Raw genomic sequence first — 22,822 nt, forward strand, 5'->3', positions numbered from 1 at the left:
TGGATACAATCAAAAAGACATATATCAAAAGTTGCAAGGAAGCAAAGCAACAACGCTGGTAGAGAAGTGTTGATGGGTACAACTGATCCAGAAAACCCTCCAGGAGAATTTACCAAAAATGTAAATATCCATGCCCTGTGACCCAGCGATCCTACCCTGGTGATATACCCAACAGAAACATGCTCACACACACTCCAGAAGACTTTTACGCGCACCATTTGTGATAGCCAAAAACTGAGAGCAACCCAGATGCCCATTAACTTGAGAATGAATAAATAGATCTGGTACAGCCACGCCACATCAATGAAAATACATGAACCGTAAGTATACACAACGACATGTAGGAATCTCATAAACATAATATTAAGTGACAGAAACCAGCCACAAGGTGCGTGCGATTCCAAGTTCAAAAACAGGCAAGAGGAATCTCTGATGGTGATTCTCTTTGAGAGAGAACAGGACTAGTGACTAACGGGTGGGAGGGAGGCCTCATTGGTCTGGTCATCTATTTCTGATCTAAATGATAGTTTAGTGCATTTACATTATACATGAGTGGTGCACGTGACAATCCAATGTGTTATGCTCTTGTGATTTCAAGACTCTCCTGCATGTGTATTATATAAGAAGAAGAAGAAGAAGGGGGAAGGAGAGGGGGAGGAGGAGAAGGGGGAGGAGGAGGAGGAGGAGGGAAGAGGAGGAGGGGGAGGGGGAGGAGAAGAAGACTTTGTTTTTCCCTACAGCGACATCATACAAATGCCAACCAAGTCTACTTGTCCAGTTCAGAAAGAGGAAAAGAGAATTATGCTGAGAGAAAAGAGCCAGTCTCAAAGTTACACACCGTATGATTTAATCCATCTAACATTCTTGAAAACACAGGACTATAAAGATGGAGACCAGCTTAGCGGCTGCCAGGAGTCAGGGACTCTGAGGGGGGTGGTGGCTATGAAGCAATGGCACGAGGAAGAGCCACCATAAAGGGACGGCCCAGTACCTCTGTGTTGGTGGTATTTCCACGAAACGGCACGTGCAGTACAAGGACAGAGGACTATGTGCACATACAGACACGCACACACGTATAATGGGTAGAATGCGAATATGATCTGTAAATGTTGTTACTGCGCCACAATTATGCAAAATGTCAGCACTGAAGGAGGCAGAGTGAAGGGTGCACGGCACCCATTTGTGCACAACTTCCTGTGACTCTGTAATTGTTTCAAAATAAAGACCTGTTTGCTTTTTAAGATCTCTTTAAAAAGACTTTCTCGCAACGCATTCAGGGTTATTTGACGTATCTCGTAAACTCACCAGTTGTACGGAAGCATCACAGACTTCAGGGAATTCTAGCTTAAATTTCTGCGACCTCTCCGAAACACATCCTAAACACCTACAAAGGCTCTCCAAAGGAAAAATTCTCAACAATGCTTCGACCTAGTGCCAGATGTGCGAGAATATTCCCCACAGCTGAGTCAGACAGAGACAGCTGGGGGAAAACTGGAGACAACCAGAGGAGGGGCAGGAAACCCTTCCTCCCCCTTGGTGCCTCTATTTTGACGTTCAGGGTCTGCAGCAATTAGAAAACTGGACGCCACCTCTACAGCTCAGATGTGGCTGAGGCGGCCAGGTGCTCACCGCTCCTCCCCAGCCCCCATCAGGTTGCCACACTGTTCGGTTCGGAAACTTTCAGAAAACAACAGGACAGGAAGGAGGGCCAGTTGTCACACACAATGACAGTGTGGCACCAAGACAAGGACACTGATGACAGCATAGGACGGTCATTACAGTTCTCCCATGTGTCTCATCAGACCAAAGTGTCTAAGAACTGCAGCCAGGAAGCAGTCAGCGCCTCGGGGAAGCAAAATTACGTAGCTGATGAAGGGCTGCTTGAAGTGGAAACTGTACCGGGGGTTTGCGTGCTGACCGGGTCAACGTCTATAGGCCTAAGAAAGGGCTGCCACTGCCCCCCAGTGGAGGAAATCTGGCTGCATTTTGCCTCATTAAAAGATAGTAAAGCATAAACACTGATAGGCAGTCTACGAAGGACAAAATTCCACACAAAAGAACACGAGATATATCACCCAAAAGACTCTGAGAAGGAAGGTACCTCTTAAAGTGACTTCATGTAATAACCAGGAAAATATTTTCCCAGAAATTACTCATCCCAAGTATAGAAAAAAAATATTTAAATTAAGGCCAAATATCAAGAAAACTACAAACCCAAAGGCAGAATTAAAACCTGTAAGGAAAGACCTATTATTATTAAGTGGGGGTCTCTGCCGACGAAGTCAAGAAAAATAAGTAAAAAGTGTAAGAAATGGAAAGAAAAAACAAAATTGTCATTATTGAGCATATATTGTGATTTTGTACCCCAATCCAAGTAAATACATAAATAGTTGTTTTGAATAAGAGTTTAGCAATGTCGCTGGATATAAATCATAGAAAACATTGACTGTCCTCCTGTATACTAGCAAGAAAGAGTGAGAAAACTGAAATTTAAAGCATCATAAAATAGCAAATATCAAAGAATAAATCTTTTAAAGATGGGCAAGATCTGTTTATTGGGAGATATTTTAAAAGATTGAACAAGAGGGAAGATATACCATGTTCATGGATGGTAAGACATAATGTTTTCAATATGTTCATTCTCCCCAAATTGATTTATGACATCAATGCAACTGCCATCAAAATCCCCAAAGTTTTCAGAAAGGTATTGGAAGAACCTGACCAGGTGGTGTAAATGTGTGTGTGTGCACTCACACACATGCACACACATGTGCACACGAGGAGTCAAGAATAACGAAACTTTTAAAGGAGAACTAGGTCCTGCTGTACTGGGTATCAAGATTTGTTATAAAGCTATAGTAGTTAAGAGAGTAAGGTATTTCATGTATGGGTAGAAAAATGAATTAGTGATAAAGAACAGCAAGCCCGAAAACAAAACCATACATATATGGACTCTTAATCCCCGACAGACACTGCAAAACAGCAGGCAAACAATTATCACCCCGCTTGCGTACTTCAAGGAAAAAAATAAAACTGAATTCTGACTTCCTATCATAAACAAAATCCATTCCAGGGGTTTGAAGGCCTAACTGTGCAAAATCAAAAAGGAAAAAGGAAGCTTTAGAAGACACTATAAAATATCTTTATGCTTATGGAGTAAGAAGGGATTTCTAAAACAAGTCACAAATAGTAGCAACCAAAGGAAAAGGAATTGGCATATTTGACTACATTACAATTAAGAACTTTTGTTCATTATGACCCCACAGGAATGAAAAGCAAGCCATAAACAGAGAATGTATTTGCCATCGACACCGTAAAATCTACTTAGAGTGGAAACATTTGTAAGAAAACAACTGAACAGAAAAGTCACCAAAAAAAAAAAGATCCAAATGGCAAGTAAATACATGAAAAGATGCTGAACCTCATTAATAATTAGGAAATGTAGATGATATCACAGTGAATCATCATTATACACCCACCAGATTGGCCACATATGAAAGTCTGATCATACAACAGTTGTTCGGAATGTGAAGTCTGGAGCTCACACAGTGTTGACCAGGAAGTCCGAATGGCATGCCCCCTGAGGGAAACAACTGAGCATTTGTTCAACAGGGAAGCTAAACCCAGCTATTCCAAAATGTATATATACTTGGAGAAACCTACGCCCACGGGTGCAAGAATTATGGAAAGAAAACCTATGCCCATGCGTGTACAAGAGTTTTCACAATGGCACTTTTCATAAAATATAGAATCGGGAAATAAATCAAATATCCATCAGCACTAAAATAGGATAAAAAAATTGTCATGTAGTGCTATGATGGAATCCTATATAGTGATGGAATGAATGAACAAAAGAAATATAGAACATTGATAGAAAATTACAAGATATGTGTGACTGAATACACACAGTATGATTCCATTTATGTGAATTTCAAAATTAGGCCAAACTAACTTATCCAGAGATACAAACATAAGCAGTAAAACTATGAGGAAAATCTGTCAAAGCTGGAATAGAGGTCACCTCGACAGTGGAAGGGATAACGATGTGACAGGGAAGATTGACAATACTCTTACTTCTTGATTCAGGTGATGGTTACACAGGGATTAGCTTTACAAATGTTTGTTAAAAGAACATATATATTATATGTAGTTTTTCTGTATGTCTGGTTTATTTCAAAATAAAAGTAGGAAATATCCTGCATGAAGCAGTAAGAGTGAAATATTATCAGTGAAATAAAGTGAAAGCAGTAAGAGTGAAATACTATCAGCAGAAAATCACATCAGTGATGTGGTAACAAATTTGTAAAAGTTTCAGAATGCAGGGGTGTCTGGGTGGCTCCTTCAGTCAAGCGTCTGACTCTTGATTTCAGCTCAGGTCCTGATCTCACGGTTCGTGGGACTGAGCCCCACATGGGGCTCTGGGCTTACGGCACCCAGGGCGCTGCCTCTGCCTCTCCCTCGCTCACGCTCTCTCTGTCAAAAATAAACAAACTTTAAAAAAGAAAGCAAGAAAGAAAGTTAGGGGCGCCTGGGTGGCTCAGTCAGTTGAACACCCGACTTCGGTTCAAGTCATGATCTTGTGGTTCGTGGGCTCGAGCCCCATGTTGGCGCCCGGCGCCTGCTTCGGATTCTGTGTCTCCTTCTCTCTCCGCCCCTCCCCCCCTCAAAAATAAATAAACATTAAAAAAAATTTTTTAAGATTTCAGAATGCATATTGAAAGGACAAAAAAAAAAAAAGAAACAGTAACATCAATTTTTTTTGTTGCTGGGGGGGTACTATAAATGAGACAAAATTCCTTATAAAACTTAAAATACTCTTACCATAATATCCAGTAATTGCGTTCCCCGGGATTTGCCCAAGTAAGTTGAAAACATGGCCACACAAAAAACCTGCCCATGAATATTTATATCAGCTTTATTCATAATTGCCAAAACTTGGAAGCAACCACAATGTCCTTCGATGGATGAGTACATTGTGGGTAGTACAGCCAGACAATGGAATATTATTCGGTGATAAAAAGAAATGAGCTATCAAGCCTTGAAAAGACAGGGAGGAACTTTAAATGCGTATTACTAAGTGAAAGAAATGAGAAACGCTACATGCTCTATGATTCCCACTAGGTGACATTGTGGAGAAGGTAACACTCTGAAGACAGTCAAAAAAAAGATCAGTGGTTGCCAGGGGTTCAGGGGAGGGAGGGAGACATAAGTCACTGGAGTACCGGGGATTTTTAGGGCAGTGAAACCATTCTGTATGGTACTCTAACGGTAGCTACGCGTCGTTATACATTTGCCAAAACCCAGAGAATGTAAGACAAAGACAAAAACCAGAAGCCTTCATGTAACCTACGAGCTTCGGTTAATAAGAACGTATCAATATTCCCAACACTTGCAACAAATGTATCACGGTAGGAAAGCAGAGGAGTGGAGATACAGAGGAACTCTCTGTACTCTCCCTTCATTTTTCTAAATCTAAAATCTAAAACCTCTCGAAAATAAATAAGATGACAAATTAACAAAACATAAGCACACACGCTGCAAAAAGAAAATACGTCAATAGAGCGCTGATGTCTTCAAAATAAACCTTATCAAAATTACTACAAAAATAAAAACTCTGACAGATCAGTAACCATGAAAGGAAGCAGATTGATCAAAGAATTTCTTGGGTGGAAAACGCCTAGTTCAAAGGAATTTGCTATCTCGTTCTTTCAAACGTTCGAGGAACAGATCATTCTATGTTCCTGCCCTGGTCCGGGCCTTTAAAACATGCGGCAAGGGCCCTCAGGGCCCACATCAATGACTGATACAAAGCTCGTTCACTGGAACCTACTTGTCAGCCACTGTTGCAAGTGCTTTATTCAAGTGACCTTATTAGACATTTATCCCGATCCGATGGGGATGTCCAATTATTACCCCCATTTTGTATCTGAGGAAACTGAGGCACAGAGAAGTTAAATAACACACCCGAGAGCACACAGCTAATAAACGGTGGACTGGGTTTTGAGTTCCACTCAGTGCGGTTCCTGAGTTCTTAACTACACTGCAACATATAAACGGAGGGTCTCTTGTCCTTCACATATAAGGAGGTTTTATAAATTCACACACACACACACACACACACACACAGACAAGAGTGGAGAGACAGACTCCAAATGCTGACTGCGGTTGTCTCTGGAAGATAAGACTGTGGATTTGTTTTATTCTCGTCTTTGTTTTCTGCATCTTTCAAAGTTTCTGCAAGGTGCGTCCACTACTCGCGTGGTCGACACGTTTCACAGGCCAGGAAAGAAATCTATTCTAGAAAAACTTGCACTTTACGTGGAATTAAATTTCTGTGTCTCTTCCTAAGTTTCAGGGGGTGACGTGGCAAATTCGGTTTTCTGCTAAGCCCATCCCAGAGCCAGCGGAGCAGAATTACAGAGGAGGGTCTCATCACAGAGGCATCGGCAGGATGGGAAGAAGACAGGCAGAAAGGTCACGCGAGCAAAATCCCAAGACGTGGGCTGGCCTCCGCTGCACGGGCTCAAAGGAGCTACAGTGGCTCCTCGGCAAGGTCACTAATGTGACCTTGGTGGCCCAGAACCGTACCCGGGGTCAGCTGGGTGACAGAAAGTGAGCGGAGCCCATGGTGCTCCCGACCCCTCGTCTGGAAGGAATTTCTCTGCCGGCAAGTCCACTGTGGCCCTGGTTCCAAACCAAGGCCTCTGCAGCCTGTGGCCCCAGGCTCACCATGGCCTACACGGCATTAACAGACACTCAGCTCACAGCGTACCATGGGCAATGGCGAGCCCAGGACCCCTAACCCGACCCGGGGAAGGCCCTGCCACAAAACCACTGGGAGAACAAAATAAATCTCTCACGTTGCAAAGGAAGGCTGGGAAATCCTTACAAGACATGTTTCACTTCAGAGACTGAAGAATAACTTTCTTCTTTTTTAAGTTTACTTATTGTTGAGAGACGAGAGAGAGCATAAGTGAGGGAGAGGCAGAGAGAGAGAGGGAGAGAGAGAGAATGCCAAGCAGGTTCCGCGCTGTGAGTCCAGAGCCCGATGCGAGGCTCAAATCCACGCACCGTGAGATCAGGACCTGAGCTGAAACCAAGAGTCGGACGTTTAACCGACTAAGCCACCCAGGTGCCGCAAGAGACTGAAAGAACTTTCTAGGCAAGTTTGAGACAGAGTTGAAAGTGGGGGGCTAGCAAAGTGTGGAGGTGTCCCAGATGCCCACATTCATCAGGTTTCCCGAGCAAGGTATGTCCGAGAGGGGTGCGACCCCATCCCAATCCTGGCCCCTGGCCGCCCCCCCTCGCTTCCAAGGGGTCTGAAATACAGACGTGACCGCGTATCACTGCCGGGACCACATCAGCCGCACCTCTTCCAGAATCGGGAGTCTCAGACTCACTCCCCTGCCCTCAACAGCTCTGCCAGATGTCTAGGGGAGACCAGAGCTGAGCCCCAGGGAGCATCTGACCACACAACAGTAGGGAAAGGCTCACAACAAGGGCTTGGATGAAAAACCAAACTGTGCCCACAGCAGTGAAACACTCTCATGTATCACACACACACACACACACACACACACACACACACACACACACAGGGTAGGTCAATCCCCAAGCAAGGTACCTGCTTAAAGCCTCAAATCTCACCCAGCCCAGGCATAAGGAAGCTCCCATTCACTGACATGCATCCCTTGGGGAAACCCATTCTACACCCACGATGGCAGGAAATCACATTCCTTTCCTACAGATCAAAGAACACTTCCTACAGAGGCTGGCTCAGCTGTCCTGGGTCACGAAGAATCCACTTGAACGCACACAGAATACGCGTTCTATAGCCCAGAATGCTAGTTCCAGCACGGGGCAGGGGCTCAGTAAACGAGTCCACCATTCATGTCGAGCACTGGGTGTATCCTGAGAAGAATCAGAGGATCCCGAGCTCTTAAGACTCATATCCTCACAGAAGAGAAGGGCTGCCCGTAGGAGTCACTAGGATGTGACAGAGGAGGGGACTGGACCCTGAGGAGGTGGTCTAGGAAAATGAAAGAGAGGTGATCAGGGCAGGCTTCCTGGAGGCAGCATTTGCAGAAAACTGAAGTTCTAAGGCAGGGGTTGGCAAGCCTCAGCCCATGTGATGGCCAAATCCAGGCCACCACCTGTGTTTGTAGGGCCCAAGAGATAAGAATAGTTTTGTAGTTTTTAATGGTTACACTTTAAATGGTTATTTAAGTACATAACGTCCTCAATTTTGCCTCTTGGCCAACAAACCACATATTTATGGTCTGATCCTTTAAAAACATCTGCCAACTCCTGTAACTGAGACACACGCACAAAACAAATCCCAGATAGCAAATAAAAGCCATCGCTAATGCTCGCCGAGGGCTTGCCGTGTGCTCTGCGTGCAGCATCCTTCGGACGCTATTACATGGTCACGTAGCCACATAAAGGGATGTCCTCCCCACTCCGCAGAGGAGGAAACTGAGTCACAGAGAAGTTAGGGCCTTGCCCAGAGTCGCACAGCCAGTGAGGGTAAAGCCTGATCCCAAGATGCCCTCTCTGTTACCAACTCAGACGCCTGTCCAGTTCCCTTGGGAGAAAACACATGACCCATGTTCTCAGCACACGACACGTGTAAGAAACAAGCCCGTGTCTGGCTGGGGTGAAAAAGGAGGCAGGGGCGCCTGGGGGGCTCAGTCAGTTAAGCGTCCGACTCGTGATTTGGGCTCAGGTCATGATCTTGCAGTTTGTGGGTTTGAACCTCGCACGGGGCTCTGAGCTGATGGTGCAGAGCCTGCTTGGGATTCTCTCTCTCTCCCTTTCTGCCTTCCCCCACTTGTGCGCTCGCTCTCTCTCAAAATAAGCAAATAAACTTAAAAAAAAAAAAAGGAGGCAGAGATCAGAAATGAGAGGCAAACAGAAACAAGTAAACTGTCTCAAGGCCTCAGCTCAGAACTGGCACCTTGGCACTCGCCTTATTCTATTCTTGCCGGACCCGGCAAGGCACACAGACCAGCCCAAAGGCAAGGGGCTCTCGCCTGCTGTGAAGGGAACGGAAAAGTCACATGACAACGGGGTGGACACAAGGAGAGCTGACGAACTAGACCAATGATGCAACCAACCGCATGGACCATCTCAGGACAGTATCTAAGATGCGCTCTGGAAACCTGCGCGAGCTGACAGTGCTCCTCAGTCACGTGTCCTCCAAGCCAGAGTCCCCAAGGGGAGAAGTCCGCATCTGACACAAGCCCTTGATGGCACCCGCTCACATAACGAGACGGGGCTGATGTCTGGACCACCCACACCTTGAAGATGAAGCGGGTGACATCTCCATCGGCCACCTTGGACACGATGCAGGTGACGTCTGTCCACCTGCCACCCGACCCCTTCATCCTGCCACCTGTCCAGCGAGATCTGGGGAGAGACGGAGAGGAGGCTGGGCACCGGGTTCTGAGAGTGCCCGGCTACGTATGTGAGGCCCCCCGTTCTGCCCAGCACCTCCCCCGGGGGCTCCTGCCTGACCCCAGGCCAGGGTTCCTAACTGCAGGGGTACCTGCCTCCGTGCACCACCTCCACGGCCAGGGCTTCTCTCTCCCTCCTATATTTGCACATCACGGCCCCCCACACGGCTCCTCTGCCCCCCCTGGGTTACCCCCAATGCCTCGATTTTGTTTTAACAGGAGGGCGATGTAAAGAAGTCCCACGCACCGAAATCCCCTGCAGCGCACTCAGTGAATCGGAGCCGTGCCGGCTGTCCTGGAGACCAGGGACCCCAGCCCACGCAGACAGCGCTCTGAGGCCGAGGCCAGGGACACAACTCTGAGCGGGCTAGAGCACACGTGCACGTGTGTGCACGCACGTACACACATGTGTAAAGAAATGGGCCTTGAAAAATCTTCCTGCAAATGCCTCCCCAAATTTTAATAACTTCCAGCCCTGGGAATGAACAACTAAAACAATTTGAACCAACCCCCGTGCCAAAGCTAAAAGAAAAGGGGAAAAAAAAAAAAAAGATCTAGACAAAATATTTTTTCTAATGTTTAAAGTACTCAAAAATGAACAAAATAGTAAAGGCCTCTGCGGCCCGCATCGGAGGGCAGCAAGAACCCAGCCCTGGAAGGCGTTAACCAACCCTGTGATCCTGAAGGGACAGCTGGCGTTTTGATCAGCCTGCTGGGACACAGGGACGAAAGTCGTGCCCAAGGCCCGCCCGAGGTGGGCGTCCGATTACCACCCATTTCACTGCGACCCCCAAGGTCACAGGGTCCACCGGGAGGAAGAAGCAGAGACGCAGCCCCACATCACACGTCCTCGGCTCACCTTCCTGATACGTGGCCGGATTCTCACACAGAGTCATGATCCTGAGGCTTCTCTTTCCAGGAAGCAACTTTATTCGTGCCGGCACCGCTCAGTTGGGTGCGTACCCGAAGAACTGAGCCCCGCACGCCATGTAGAGTAGTTTTTTTATACATTTTCTATTTCTTTGCCTCCCATTTATGGTAACACACAAACATGCAGTCTGATCAAGTGGTCTCATGTTTACAAGGTCATGAGGGATCTTGTCACATAGGCGCATAGTCAGGCTACCTTCACGGGGTTTTTTTTGTGTGTTTTTCTTTTCTCTCTTTTTTTTCTCTCCTTAGGGAGGGGACCCTACCACAGACTGATGGCAGTGGCAACAGTGCGTGCCTGTCTGCTTTAAAATGGGAGAGAATTCCTACTTGTTAAGTGATTACAGAAGTTTGTTGAACTTCCGTTTGTATTTTAGGAGGCACTATTGGTCATACCTATGATTTCTTAGATGGTAAGTTTTTGGTTAGAAACACAGCCCCAAACCATGACATTGCGCCTCAGGGAATTTGCAGCTCCCTTTATGACACCCGACTCTAATACACGTGGATGGGCTCACAGAGCAGCTGAAAACAGAGCCTGCCTCCTTAAAGGCAAAGTTGTGAAACATTGTGTTTACTTAAGCGGCTGTGCTGCTCCGCAGAAAGTCTAGACTCAAAATCTTGGGTTCCAATCCCCGTTTTGCCACTTACAGGCTGCATAACCACAAGCAAATGACACATACTACCAAGTCTCATTCTCCTTATCCATAAAATATGGATAATGGTACAGGGCGCCCGGGTGGCTCAGTCGGCTGAGTGTCCGACTTCGGCTCAGGTCACGATCTCGCAGTTTGTGAGTTCGAGCCCCGTGTCGGGCTCTGTGCTGACCGCTCAGAGCCTGGAGCTGCTCTGGATTCTGGGTCTCCCTCTCTCTCTGCCCCTCCCCCTGCTCGTGCTCTGTCTCCCTCTCTCTCTCTCTCTCAAAAAAATAAATAAAAACATTAAAAATAAAAAAATATATGGATAATGATAATGACGATACCAGTAATATCCACGGCACGCAGAGAGACATTGAGAGATACTGCACACGAGGCCCAGTGCCTGGCCTTAAGCTACTGAAAGTTGAAATGTTTAAGAAATGGTTGCTATTAACATTAGGAGAAGAGCAATCCTAGATACCAGAGCTTAGCGTAATAGAGATACAGTAACAGTGACGGTCACAGTCAATCACGGTAACAGCGAGCGCTAGTGGGCCAGACTTGACCCAGGAGTCTAGAGCCGATGTCTTCGGCCATCCTAAGGTAAGTGATTAAAAGACCAGTATTTTTGCAATGGAGTAGGACCCCAAGACTAGCATCACGTGGTTTGTAAATAGAGACTCTCTCTCTGAGTCCAGAGGCCCCTGCGTCTGGCTGGGAGATAAGAAACGTACACGCAAGGTACACGGGCAGCTATGAGGCCCCACCAGAAAGGAAATGAGGTTGCCTTGCGAGGGGGCAAAGGGCAGGGGGCGGACAAGGCAACCCACCCTGCAGAGATTCTGCAATGACTTCAGTTGAGTCAGTGGGGGAAATGCGGCTGTGAGTTTCTGCGCCCTGCAGGAGAGAGAGTGGCTCTGAATGTTTCCCCCCGCCCCCATACGATAATGGCAAAAGAGAGGCCGCAGAGGCCAGAGAGGCCCGCAGACAGCAGGCAGCCCCAGGCAGCCCCAGGGGAGTCTGCAGCTGGCAGCTGTTCCAAGGGACTCTGCCCGCCCTGGGCCGGTGGAGGCTCTCCACAGGGCCTCGCTCACCCTCTCTGACTTCGTCACGGGCCACGGGGACGCTGTGATCATCACTGGCAGCCTTCTCAGAGCTCTTGGTTCTCACGCCTTTTCTGCTGCTATTTTTACCTAAAAAGAAGGAGAGAGAGAAATGCCTTTACTTGCACACATGTCAGAGTCCTCCCAGGATGGTGAGAATTCAACCATCGTCGGCGTAGTAGCGCCCCCGCCCTCTGCCTCCCCTGTCCCCAGTGTTGGCACCCTGGACGCTGAGGGGCTTGTGGTCACAGGAGATGAAGTGGGTCGCTGTGGACACCCAGGGAAATTAACACTCCCCATAAAAACAGTGCATACATGCAGGCCGTCCCTATTCGAAAACTGCAAAATACCCTGCGGTAGGACTTTGACCCTCGGGGGGTGGGGGGGGGGGGGCAGGCGGTGACACCACACCTAACTGATAAAACGGAGCTGGGAACTCGGGACTTCTGACCACAGTGCTAGGATTTCCCACCCGGTTGGGCTCTTCCTACCAGTTCTCTCCAAGGCCCTGGCTGGGGGAATGGGAGTGATGATGCTCCCACCAATTGGAAAGACTCCTTACCAGACTCTAGGAAGCCTGCCTGCTCATTCCCCTGGTCCTTCCAGCTTCTGTCATGCTGTACTCCCTCTCTCTGCTCCTGAAATACCAGCCTCCTTTCAGCCTTAAGTTCACGCGCTGGTCCTCCTCCTTGCATTGTTCTCTAATTAACTCCTGTTAATCTTGCACATCTCAGCTTTGGCACCTCCTCTTTTGGCTTTCCCGAACTCCCCAGCTAAATCAATGTCTCCTCAGATGGGCTCTGATAACACCTTTCTTAGGTAGAGTTGCCTCTAAGCGGAGCCTGATGCAGGGGTTCAGTTACACATGATATATCACGGGGGAGGGGGGGGGCTGAGGGGGAAGGGGGCGGGGTTCTAAAGGGAAAGGGGAGGGAGAAGAAGGACAGGGCAGAGGAAGGAGCTGAGTAAGGCTGAATTCTCTCTCAGCCAGAGGCGGATTCAGCCTGATCCCACGGGCAGCTCTGGAGCAGGAACGACACACAGAGCATTGTCCCCACCTTGAGACAAGAAGCCACCTTTTCTGCAGTTGGTTAGCTTGGCCACACATCAACCAACTAAAGAGTGACAGATCTACGTTTCCCACCTATATTCTGGAGAAGGGATCGGCTATGAGCCATCACAGCCAAGACTCCAGCCGCTGGGATACGGGTGTACCTACAGGAAAAGAGGGCCTGGGCGGGGTCCCGGAGCCCCCACTACCTGTGCTGTGAAGCATCATCACATGCGTGTAACACATGTCAGTCTGTTCATGAGGGCAGGGACTGTGTCTCGTTCTGTTTACTGCCGTATCTCTGGAGTCTGGTACATAATAAGCTGTGATGAATGAATGAATGAACAAGCTAATGAGTCACTAAATGACAAACAGACGAGAATAAGAGGAAGGGCAGGTCTGTGGAGAAGGATGTTTATTTGGACTTTAAAAAGCAAGTTGAAAAATACCAAAAACATCTAGTGGACTTTGTGCCAATTAATGAATCATTTCGGACTGTTCTACAGTCACCACCACCCCCCCAAAAAAGATACTCATCAAGAAAACCTTAAATCTTCAAAAAATTCAAAGGGCACATTGGGTCCAGCCAAAGCTGATGCTCTCTCCATCGTATTCTGGAGTGATGCCTGCTGGGAGTATCTTTCATTTTCCATGAAAGTGCCCCCTCAGGTCAAGAAAGCCAAAGGGCCAAAATGTTCAGAAGAGAGCTGAGCCAGAGAACCTACGAGCATCTGACATCAGCCTGATGTCACCTCAGCATCTGCCCTCTTCTGTGGGGAGGATGTCACGGCCAGTGACCTCCAAAGATGGCCCCCTCTGAAGGGCCTGACCAGGGGTCCATAAAGATCTTGGTTGTTCACAAAACCGGTGCCATAACTTTTATGAGTGTGGAGTCTTATTGGGCAGAAAGATAGGATATTAAGGACGAAAAAAGTTTTACAAAATATGTGAGGGAAAAGCCAAAGTTCTGGAAAAGAATGTTCCATCCCAACCCTCCCCTGAAGTCGGCCACTGGTTGCAAGCCTTCTCTCTCCCAGGACAACCTCTGTGGAGCCTCCATGCCACCATGGGGGCAAGCGCCAAAGAGTGGGGCCCGGTGACACCCCCAGCCTCACCTCCCGTGTGCCGCACCGACGCCCATGACACAAACGTGCTCACGCAGCTCAGGGGAGTCACCGGGGGCCCAGGTGCGGGGCAGATGTCAAAGCCCTGAGAGTTGGACTCCCCAGGGGGGACCGACATGTGGGGAACACAGTCCCTGAGGAGGTGGCAAAGGGGCATAGATCACAGAAGCCCTGTCACCTCCCCTGGTTATCCGCTGACACAGTTCCAGCTTATCGTAGGCCTACGGCTCGGGCCCCAGCCCCGGGCAGCCGGGTTCGGCCGCTGCCCTGCCCCACGGTGACCCACCTCACGCTCTAGGCTCCGTGCCCTCATCGACAACACAAGGAGACACGGCACCTGTCTCAGCGGAACTTAGGGGAGGAGACAAACCACGTGCATCAAGCGTTCAGGGCCGTGCCTGGCCTGCCGCAACCACCAAATAAAAGACAGCGTCTCTCTCTCTCCGTCACCGATGCCACCCCCCAGCCCCCCAGCCCCACTCGTCACGAAGCGCCACCCCAGCCGCTAAAGGATAACCGCTCACACGTGGAGCGTGAGTCACAACCTGGGAGGCACTTTCACGTGGATCGCAACACTGGGTGTGGGCAAGGACCCAGAGAGGGCAGGAAGCTGACTGTGAATTACAGACGGGGACACTGAGGCACAGAAGCGGGAGAGAAGAGGCCCACCCACGGTCACTGACAGAGCCAGGAGGCGGGAGAGCCGGAGGCGGGCTCCAAGGTGAGGCCCTTCCCAGTCCCCTTCCTCTCTTCCAGCAAGAAAGGCAGCACGCGGTCGGCACAGAAGGAAGATGAAAGGACAGCGAAATAATGCGCAGAGAAAATCAGCAACTCCATCTGGGCTGCGTGACAAAAGCGAATTCCTTAAAAGTAGCAAAATGAAGTGCGGACGAGGGCCACATGTTCTATTCTGGTCTATGGTGATAAACATCATGCTTCTTGGTTGATAGGAAACTATTTTTCCCCCACTCTATATACAAGGAGCTTCCAGTCGCAACCCCCCCGCCTTCCAGAAACTGAAAAAAAATTCTTTGCTGCATATTTTGCATTCTCCCCAGGAAATTCCAGCCCAAGGGGGTCTGTGCTCTCTCTGGTGAAGGATTCAGCCCGGGGGCCCTAAGTTCCTCTCCTGCCTCTTGCTAAGGAACCCACGTGAGAGGAAAGGGCCACGCCCAAGCACACAACGGGTTCTCGGGAGCTCCCCCAAAATGCAGATGCTCAGGACAGACAGTAATTACGGCTCCACAACCACGCACGTCCACAGAGAACCCTCACGCGTGGCAGCCGGGAAGACACGGCAGGTGAACGTGTGTGCAGGTGTTCGCGGGCCTAGGGCCATGACGTGGGGAGGGAATTAGCCTGTGTCTCCTCCAGTTCTGAGAAAGTCAAGCTCCTGGTAGAGACAGGAATCCGAGGACTGAGTAGATCCCGAAAGGCAGGCTGAGTGGTTGAATGAGACACCTGCCTCCGTGAATCGGGGACCTTGAAGGTCTGGGGTGGAGCTGGGAGGCACTTAGCACAGCTAAGTACTTTTCACCAGGGCTAGACCCAAATCAACCAGTCAACCAATCAGTCAAAAGCTCTCCCCTCCCCGCTCTGCTGGGTATTCCCTGGGAAACTAGCAGGCCACCCTCCCCTCCTCTGGGCCAGCCTCTCGTGCAGGCTTGGTCCCCAGCAGGGCCTCAGGGGCGTGAGGGCCAGCCGCTCCCGACCTCTACACAGGGGCAGACACCTTCCTGACCTGCAACCACATAAGAAGCCCTTTGCTTCGAAGGATCCACCAGCGGAAAAGCAACAGATGGGGATGTGCGGGCGCTGGGCAGGCCACCGCTGGTACTTGCCTGTCTCGGCTGGGTGCCATCTGGAAACAGCCTGAGACGCAGCCTTGGGTGCAGAAGTATATCTGGGAGGTGACTCCATGGAGTTCAAGGGAAGAAAGACTCAGAGAAGGAAATACCAATAAACCTAGGCTGCGTTACTGAGCGAGACCCACCGGGACTCAGCCTGGCTGGGGACTCTGGTGGACCGGGTAGGAGGGGCTCCCATACCGAGTCTCCGGGGGCCGGGAGGTTGGAGGTTGACCCGCCACACCTCTGGAAGCATCCTGAGTCCTGTGTCACAGTAAGGAATCCGAGGCTTGGAGAAGCCACATGTGCCCCTGAGTGGCCGAACCAGATTTCGATCCCAGCCCTCTCTGAATTGTGAACTGCCAAACAACCCACACGTGCCTTCGCGTGATCGAGAATTCCATACAAATCTGTGACACTGGAGTCCTCAGTCAACATTCCGGAGGTGTTCTGTGCCCCTCCGACCATTCTGTGATGCCTGGATGAGGAGCCAACTAGGTGCCCATCAGTTCTGGGCACCAGCCATCCAAAGACACCCTAATTCCATGGGTTTCGTGATCCCAGAGTGGCACTATGGTGGCAGGGACCTCAAAAAGCCACAGAGGGCAGAGTCATTGCTGGAGATGCCAAGCCTGAGAGCCCAGGCTCCCTGGCCCCGGTGGGGACATCCAGAGGACATCCTCACCTCAACACCCAGCCTCAGAGGCCCTGGCTGTCCTTTCCCAGCACTGAAGGCACCATCTGCCATGAAATCCGGCAGCCTTGGACCCTTGAGGCGCACAGGGAACACAAGGGCTACTTTTTAAGAACCGTGGCATCTCACCCAGCCTCCCCCTAACATGGGAGTGTCTCCCCTTCGTCACCCACGCACAGACCCTGGCTTCTGGAAGCACGGGCACAGGCTGGGGGCTTGCCAGCATGACGAGTTGACTTTGGAAAGCATTCTGGAAAGAGAGGCGGTGTCTTAGAAAGCTGCTTGCTGGGGCACATCAAACGGCCTTCTTTATAAAGCATCCTTTCCCTCAGAATTTTATAGGGAGCTTATCTGGACAAATGCTTCGGATGTCACCCTTCGAGTGAGTGTTTAACACCCTGACGTAAAGAGCTCTTGCTACGCGTTCATGCGTGCTGATGGCCCCGTGATTGCTTTTAAAATACACAGTGACGTGCTGACACGTTCTCCCGATCCCCACGCTCCAGCTCTGCCCAAGAGACGACGTGTCCAGCCGAAGGCCGAACACAGCAAGACGCGCTGAAGGGAGACGAGGCAAACCTCTGAAGCGAGGCCCCTTCCAACAACTGGCTTGCAGCACACAACAGAAGGGGCTTTGTTTACCACCACATATGCTCAAATAACGAGTCTTTGGTTATTTCCGCCCCCCACCCCCCGCCCCCGCGACGGGGGCACAACCCAGCACGGAACACAAACTCGCTGATTCCGGGCACAGACACACAAACGAACGTGGCTCGCGGCCCGCTCTGCAAATTCCACAGGCTCGGGACCGTGGGCCAGGACGGCGGGTGCCCACACCGAAAACAGCGGCGCCTTCTCGCCGGTCCTGGAAGAAAGCAACAAACAGGCCCACAAGCAGAAGCCCGAAAGGAACCCAAGGCCTCGGAGGGGGAAGAAACAACGTCTTCTATTTAGTGTCTGGTGTATCAGCCTGTTTGTTTCTCACTACCACTGGGGAGGGAAAAGGTGAGTGACGTCTATGAACTACGGTTGACTTTTCTAATTTTTTGTTAATGTTTCTCTATCGTTGAGACACAGAGAGACACCGGTCGTGAGCAGGGGAGGGGCAGAGGGAGAGGGAGATACAGAATCGGAGGCGGGCTCCAGGCTCTGAGCGGTCAGCACAGGGCCCGACGCGGGGCTCGAACTCACGGACCGCGAGATCATGACCTGAGCCGAAGTCGGACGCTTAACCGACTGAGCCACCCAGGCGCCCCTATGGTTTGCTTTTCTGTCCCATTTTATCTTCTACAAAAAGTATAGCCACAAACCCTTTGGAGATGACGTGCAAGGTAAGGACGTCCCAAATCCACACACGTGCCTAAAACGTGGTCCCCTATGGCGCCCCTCGTGCTGGGATCGTGGAAACTGGGCACCTGGACCTCCATCTCTGGACCCCAAAGCATTCCAACTGCAGGGACCTAGAAACTATTGAATGTGGCTCGAAACAGCCGAATAAATGGAATTAGAAAGAGGTGGGTAGGTCCCTACGAGAAAGAACACTCTAGCAGTCAGTACCATTCATCCAATGGACGAGGTAGGAAGAGCCCATCGGTGGAAGAGCGTGAGCGGACACCGGGCAGCCCAGCATAGGACTCTTGCGGCGAACAAGAATTCACATGCACAACCACTGCACAACCCTGACGGTTTCCTCCAAGTTCTAGAATTCTGGGATTAACCGATATTCGCCACGAGGACCTCAGACACTGTGCCATCGTGAGTCCCACTCAACCTCAAAAAAAGAAGTCCTCGGGTCTGTATCCTGATGGTAAGAGCGGCTGCAGGAACCCGTGATAAAATTACAGAAAACACACACACACACACACACACACACACACACACACACACACACAAATGTGAAGTATGTAAAACAGTGAATAGTATTGTGCCGATGTCCATTTACAGCTTTGACCCTGCATAGAGCGGCGATCCTAACCCACTCAGGACATCTGGCAATGTGTAGAGACATTTCTGGCTGTCACAACGAAGAGGACGGTGCCGCTGGTTGAAGCCAGGGAGGCTGCTGCAGCCTACAACGCCCAGGACAGTCCCCCCATCCTACCCCCACAACATATACGACTGGCACAGAACCTCAATACTGCCAAGGCAGGGAATTTTTACAATTGCCTGTGAGCCTATAATTATGTTAAAATGAAACCTGAAAAAAGATCCCACAACGTTCAGTACATCAGGGCTCTACTTCCCTGGGAATCCGTCAACCACTCCTGGAAAAAAACGCGACGGGCTCAATTAACCAAAGGATTCAGCCGTCCAAGCCACCTATAGGAGAATGGCAACGTGTGACTTCCGTCGCACATTTCGGTGGTGGCGTGACAAACAGCCACGGCTCAGGGCCGAATTCACACCAAGATCAAGTCCCCAGTACCCTCGGTTCCTTAAGCAAACCCTCCTCTGGGATTAAGACAAGACTCCCTCTGGAGCCTACCACACAGAACCCCTGCCTTCCACTTCCCTCGAGCCCGACCTTTACGCAAGACAGGGCGGTCTGAAAAGGAGGTACCATCTGTAAAGACAAAGCACATGATCAACGTTGACATTAGTCACATACACGTTTACCACCTTACTGCCCTCTAAATCTAGCCCCTCGCTCCCCCACCAGGCCTCCGGAGCCTGGTGTGTGCATCATGCACCATCCACCCCGTGAAGCCAGGTCGGGGAGTTCACATTACACACCCCAGGCTGCGATACAATGTTCCTTCCTCCGCAAATGCCTCCCGACGACATAATGACCACCCGCTTGTGAGAAAGTCCAATGAAGGAACGAATGCTTCCGTTGCATCACGAGTGGCACAGACACCGAACGGCCACTTACAGTGGGGGAAAACCACTTTCCCAACACAGTGTAACTGCACACAACCACCAGGGACTCCCCTGGTGGAGTCATTCTTAAACCCGTCTCCTCCACTTAGAGCCCAGGGGTGGAGGGTTCCACCGGCCAAACACTCAAAAACGGGGGGCGGGGGGGGGGTAAAAAAAAAGAGGACCGGAGTTTTAAGTTGGTGTTAAGGTCCCACTTTGCTTGTCCTTGCTGGGAGGGAGGGGGAGAGGGCTCTTAAAAGCTCACCCAGCTCATTACAAAGAATGGCAGGCTGGGGGAGGCAGCTCTCCCAGAGAGCCTCGAAGTGGGGTGTCTGGAATTTCCAAGGACCTTTTTCCAGTTTGGGGATCAGCGATCCAGCCCTCAGCACAGCTGTGATGACTTTTTCAAAGCCCCCCCCCCCCAACTTCCACGCTGTCTACAGGGGCAGGGGATGTGACCCACGCTCTCTACCCACCGGACCTTATTTAACACTTGATGTCAAACAGGTCCTTGGTAACCACCTGAGGAATGAACGAACAACTCACACACAGACTAGCACAGCCATCCGCTGACACACTGGAAGGTTTTGTTGAACAGCTTTTAAAACAACTGACCGAGCCAAGAGAGGTGGCAGGTTCGGGCTTCCTTTGTGGATGAGGACACCAAGAGTCAGGAAGCTGAGTGCCGAGCCCCAGACCCGGGTATGAAGTGTGGTCCTCAGAGTCCGTCTGGGGCTTCTCTTAGATTCCCCTGCCCTCCCCGCAGTGAGTCCCAGAACCCAACATACGTGTCTCCCGCCCACCATGCCCAGCCCTGCACTAATCCCACAGCAGGTACTAAAAACCAAAAGCACCTGCAAATCTGATCCAAACTACCAAAGCAAAAAGGCCTTGGGTCCAAAAGCGCAGAAGAAGGGCTTTCAAATCTCCCAAGCCAACCAGTGACGCTAATGTCCTAAAAGGGTCAGTGCCTCGGGTTCCTCACCTGTAACATAAAAAGAATACCCACCCCTCACAGCCACTGAAAGAATCAGATGATACAGTTATACACAAAGCTCCTCACAGAGGCACAGCAGATGGTCTACAAATGTGAGTGTCTCCTCCTACTGCTGTTATCAAACCATGGTGGTTTTATGCATCTTAACTCTCCTAATTCCCCAGCAGATATTGGAATTTCTGGATGGTTCTGTTCAGGGTTACACAACTCACAGCACCGCCTGCCCATTCGCAGAGTTTGTTCACACGCTGAAGCATGGCAGGTCCCCACCCTCAACCCTGTACATGTGCAGAGGGGCTGCCGAGATGGGCCCACACATTTAAGAGTTCGGTGTCCCCACCCCCTCCCGTTGCCTGTCACCTCCTGCTGACTTTCTGAGGCCTTTAGCCAAGCAAAAGCAATTCCTTCCATGCCAGGAGCTGTGTGAGGGTACCACCAGCGTGCATCTCCTTTCAAGGAAGGCCACGAGGAGGCCAGGGAATTTGGCTACAAGCCTGCTCACTCCCCAATCCTGAAATACTAGGACCACGGCCCTCTGCAGTTGAAGCAAAGAACCTTTGGAACAATTAAGAGAAAGTCCCCCCGCCCCCTTCACAAGGAGTGAAACCGCATGGAAGTCATTTGCCAAGACAGGGCTGGCAGAGGCGGATGGATGGAAGGCTGGCCCGCAGGCTGCCAGGCACCCCTAGGCTTTCCCGCCATCTGCAGCCCAACCTCTCCGCGGGCACAGGAGCCTCCCCAGCAGAGGCTCTGCTGTCCTGCCCCAACTGGGCAGGGGATTCACAGGACCCAGGGAGGGCGCTGAGAGGGGACAGTGGCTGGGTAAAGGCCCACTGCTGAGCTTTCTCCCAGAAGGCCGTTGTGCCAAAGCAAGCCAGCCCTTCACGTCGCCAAATCGTAAATTCACTCCCCAGAACACGCCCTGGAGGAAGACTGAAAAAAGTAGACAGAGAAGGAAGGGTGTCCGGCAGAAAGAGCCTTTGCTCGGTCAGTTTCCAACCAGGGCCTCCAGCTCCCCGGGCAGCCTCCCCACTGGGCGCACCTGGACCTGCGAGGGGAGCGCCAGCCGGTTGAGGCGCCCGGGAGCTCGGGGCGGCCGGCGGGAGGCGCAGGGCAGTCCCCCAGCGAGGCGGGGGCAGCGACGGGTGGGTCGCGCCCCAGACACACGGGCCTGGAAGCCGGCTGTCCCCTCGCACCAGAGGGCCACCGCTGGGAGAGGCGCGCGGCCACGGGCGCCCCCTCGGGCCGCCCAGCGCACAAAGTCACTTACCTGGCGGAGGCGCCTCGGGAGCCAGCTTCTCCCTCTTGGGAGCTTTCTTGGGCTTGGTCGCCGTCTTGGGCGGCCTGGACTCGGGCGGGCGCGGCTCCCGCTCCCCGTTCCCGGTCCCCGCGGGCAGCGGCGGCGAGAAGGGCTCGGGCTCGGGCTCCGGGCGCGCGTAGTAGGGCTCCCGGCTCCAGGTCTCCTGCACGTAGTAGTCCGGGGCCTGGAGGGCTGCGCCCTGGGCGCCCACCCGGGCCAGGGCCACCGCCAGGAACGCGAGGGCCAGCGCCAGCGCGGCGGCCCCCCGGCGGGCCATGCCCGCTCCGCCCCGCGCGCCCTGGGCAGGGTCACGGGCGCCGGGAGCGCCGGGCGGGCGGCAGGCGCGGGCGGCGGCGCGGGGGCAGGGGCGCCGGGACGGCAGCGCGGCGCACGGGGCGCGGGAGGCTGCCGGCCTGCGGCGCGTGTGACCGGCCCGCGGGGCTGGGCCGGGCTGGGCTGGGCCGGGCCGGGGGCGGGCAGGGGCGCGCCGAGGCGCGGGGCGGGCGCAGGGGGCCGGCCCCGCCCTTCCGTCTTCCCTCCCTCTCCCCGCCGGCCCCGGAGGCAGGTGTGGGAGCCCCCTTCATCCCATGACTGTCCCCAAACCTTGTCCCTCCCGCTGCCCCGACGCCGGCCGGTGAGCTGCCCTGCGGCGCGCCCGCCTCCCCAGGGTCTCAGAGGAGTTTCCGTCCAAGAGGAAGCCGGGGCCCTTCCACAGGTTGCAGAAACGTGGCCCGCCGAGGGAAAGGGCTCTCCCAGCCTCCTAAAGCCTAGCCTCCGGCTCTCCTGACCCCTGCCCCGTGCCTGGCTCCACACCAGACAAGGTT

At 51.7% G+C, this 22,822-nt stretch overlaps 1 protein-coding gene across 4 annotated transcripts in view; it reads right to left on the reverse strand.

Annotated features, from left to right (window-relative positions):
- The window catches only part of CPXM2 (carboxypeptidase X, M14 family member 2), a 137,196-nt gene extending 114,809 nt beyond the window's left edge, over nt 1-22,387 (reverse strand). Inside the window, exons 1-2 of one of the 4 annotated variants that reach the window (XM_027063318.2) lie at nt 21,969-22,387; nt 12,118-12,216 (exon numbers count right to left, since the gene is read on the reverse strand). In XM_027063318.2, coding sequence (XP_026919119.1) covers nt 12,118-12,216; nt 21,969-22,275 — 406 coding nt within the window. In that variant the 5' untranslated portion in view covers nt 22,276-22,387. Of the gene's footprint in view, nt 1-12,117; nt 12,217-12,688; nt 12,837-21,968 lie in introns of those variants that run through there. The other 3 variants (XM_053206989.1, XM_027063320.2, XM_027063321.1) reach the window with 3 other exon arrangements.
- Between the last annotated feature and the right edge of the window lie 435 nt (nt 22,388-22,822).

This window comes from Acinonyx jubatus, chromosome D2 (assembly GCF_027475565.1).
Source record: "Acinonyx jubatus isolate Ajub_Pintada_27869175 chromosome D2, VMU_Ajub_asm_v1.0, whole genome shotgun sequence".
In the NCBI taxonomy this organism is placed as follows: domain Eukaryota; kingdom Metazoa; phylum Chordata; class Mammalia; order Carnivora; family Felidae; genus Acinonyx; species Acinonyx jubatus.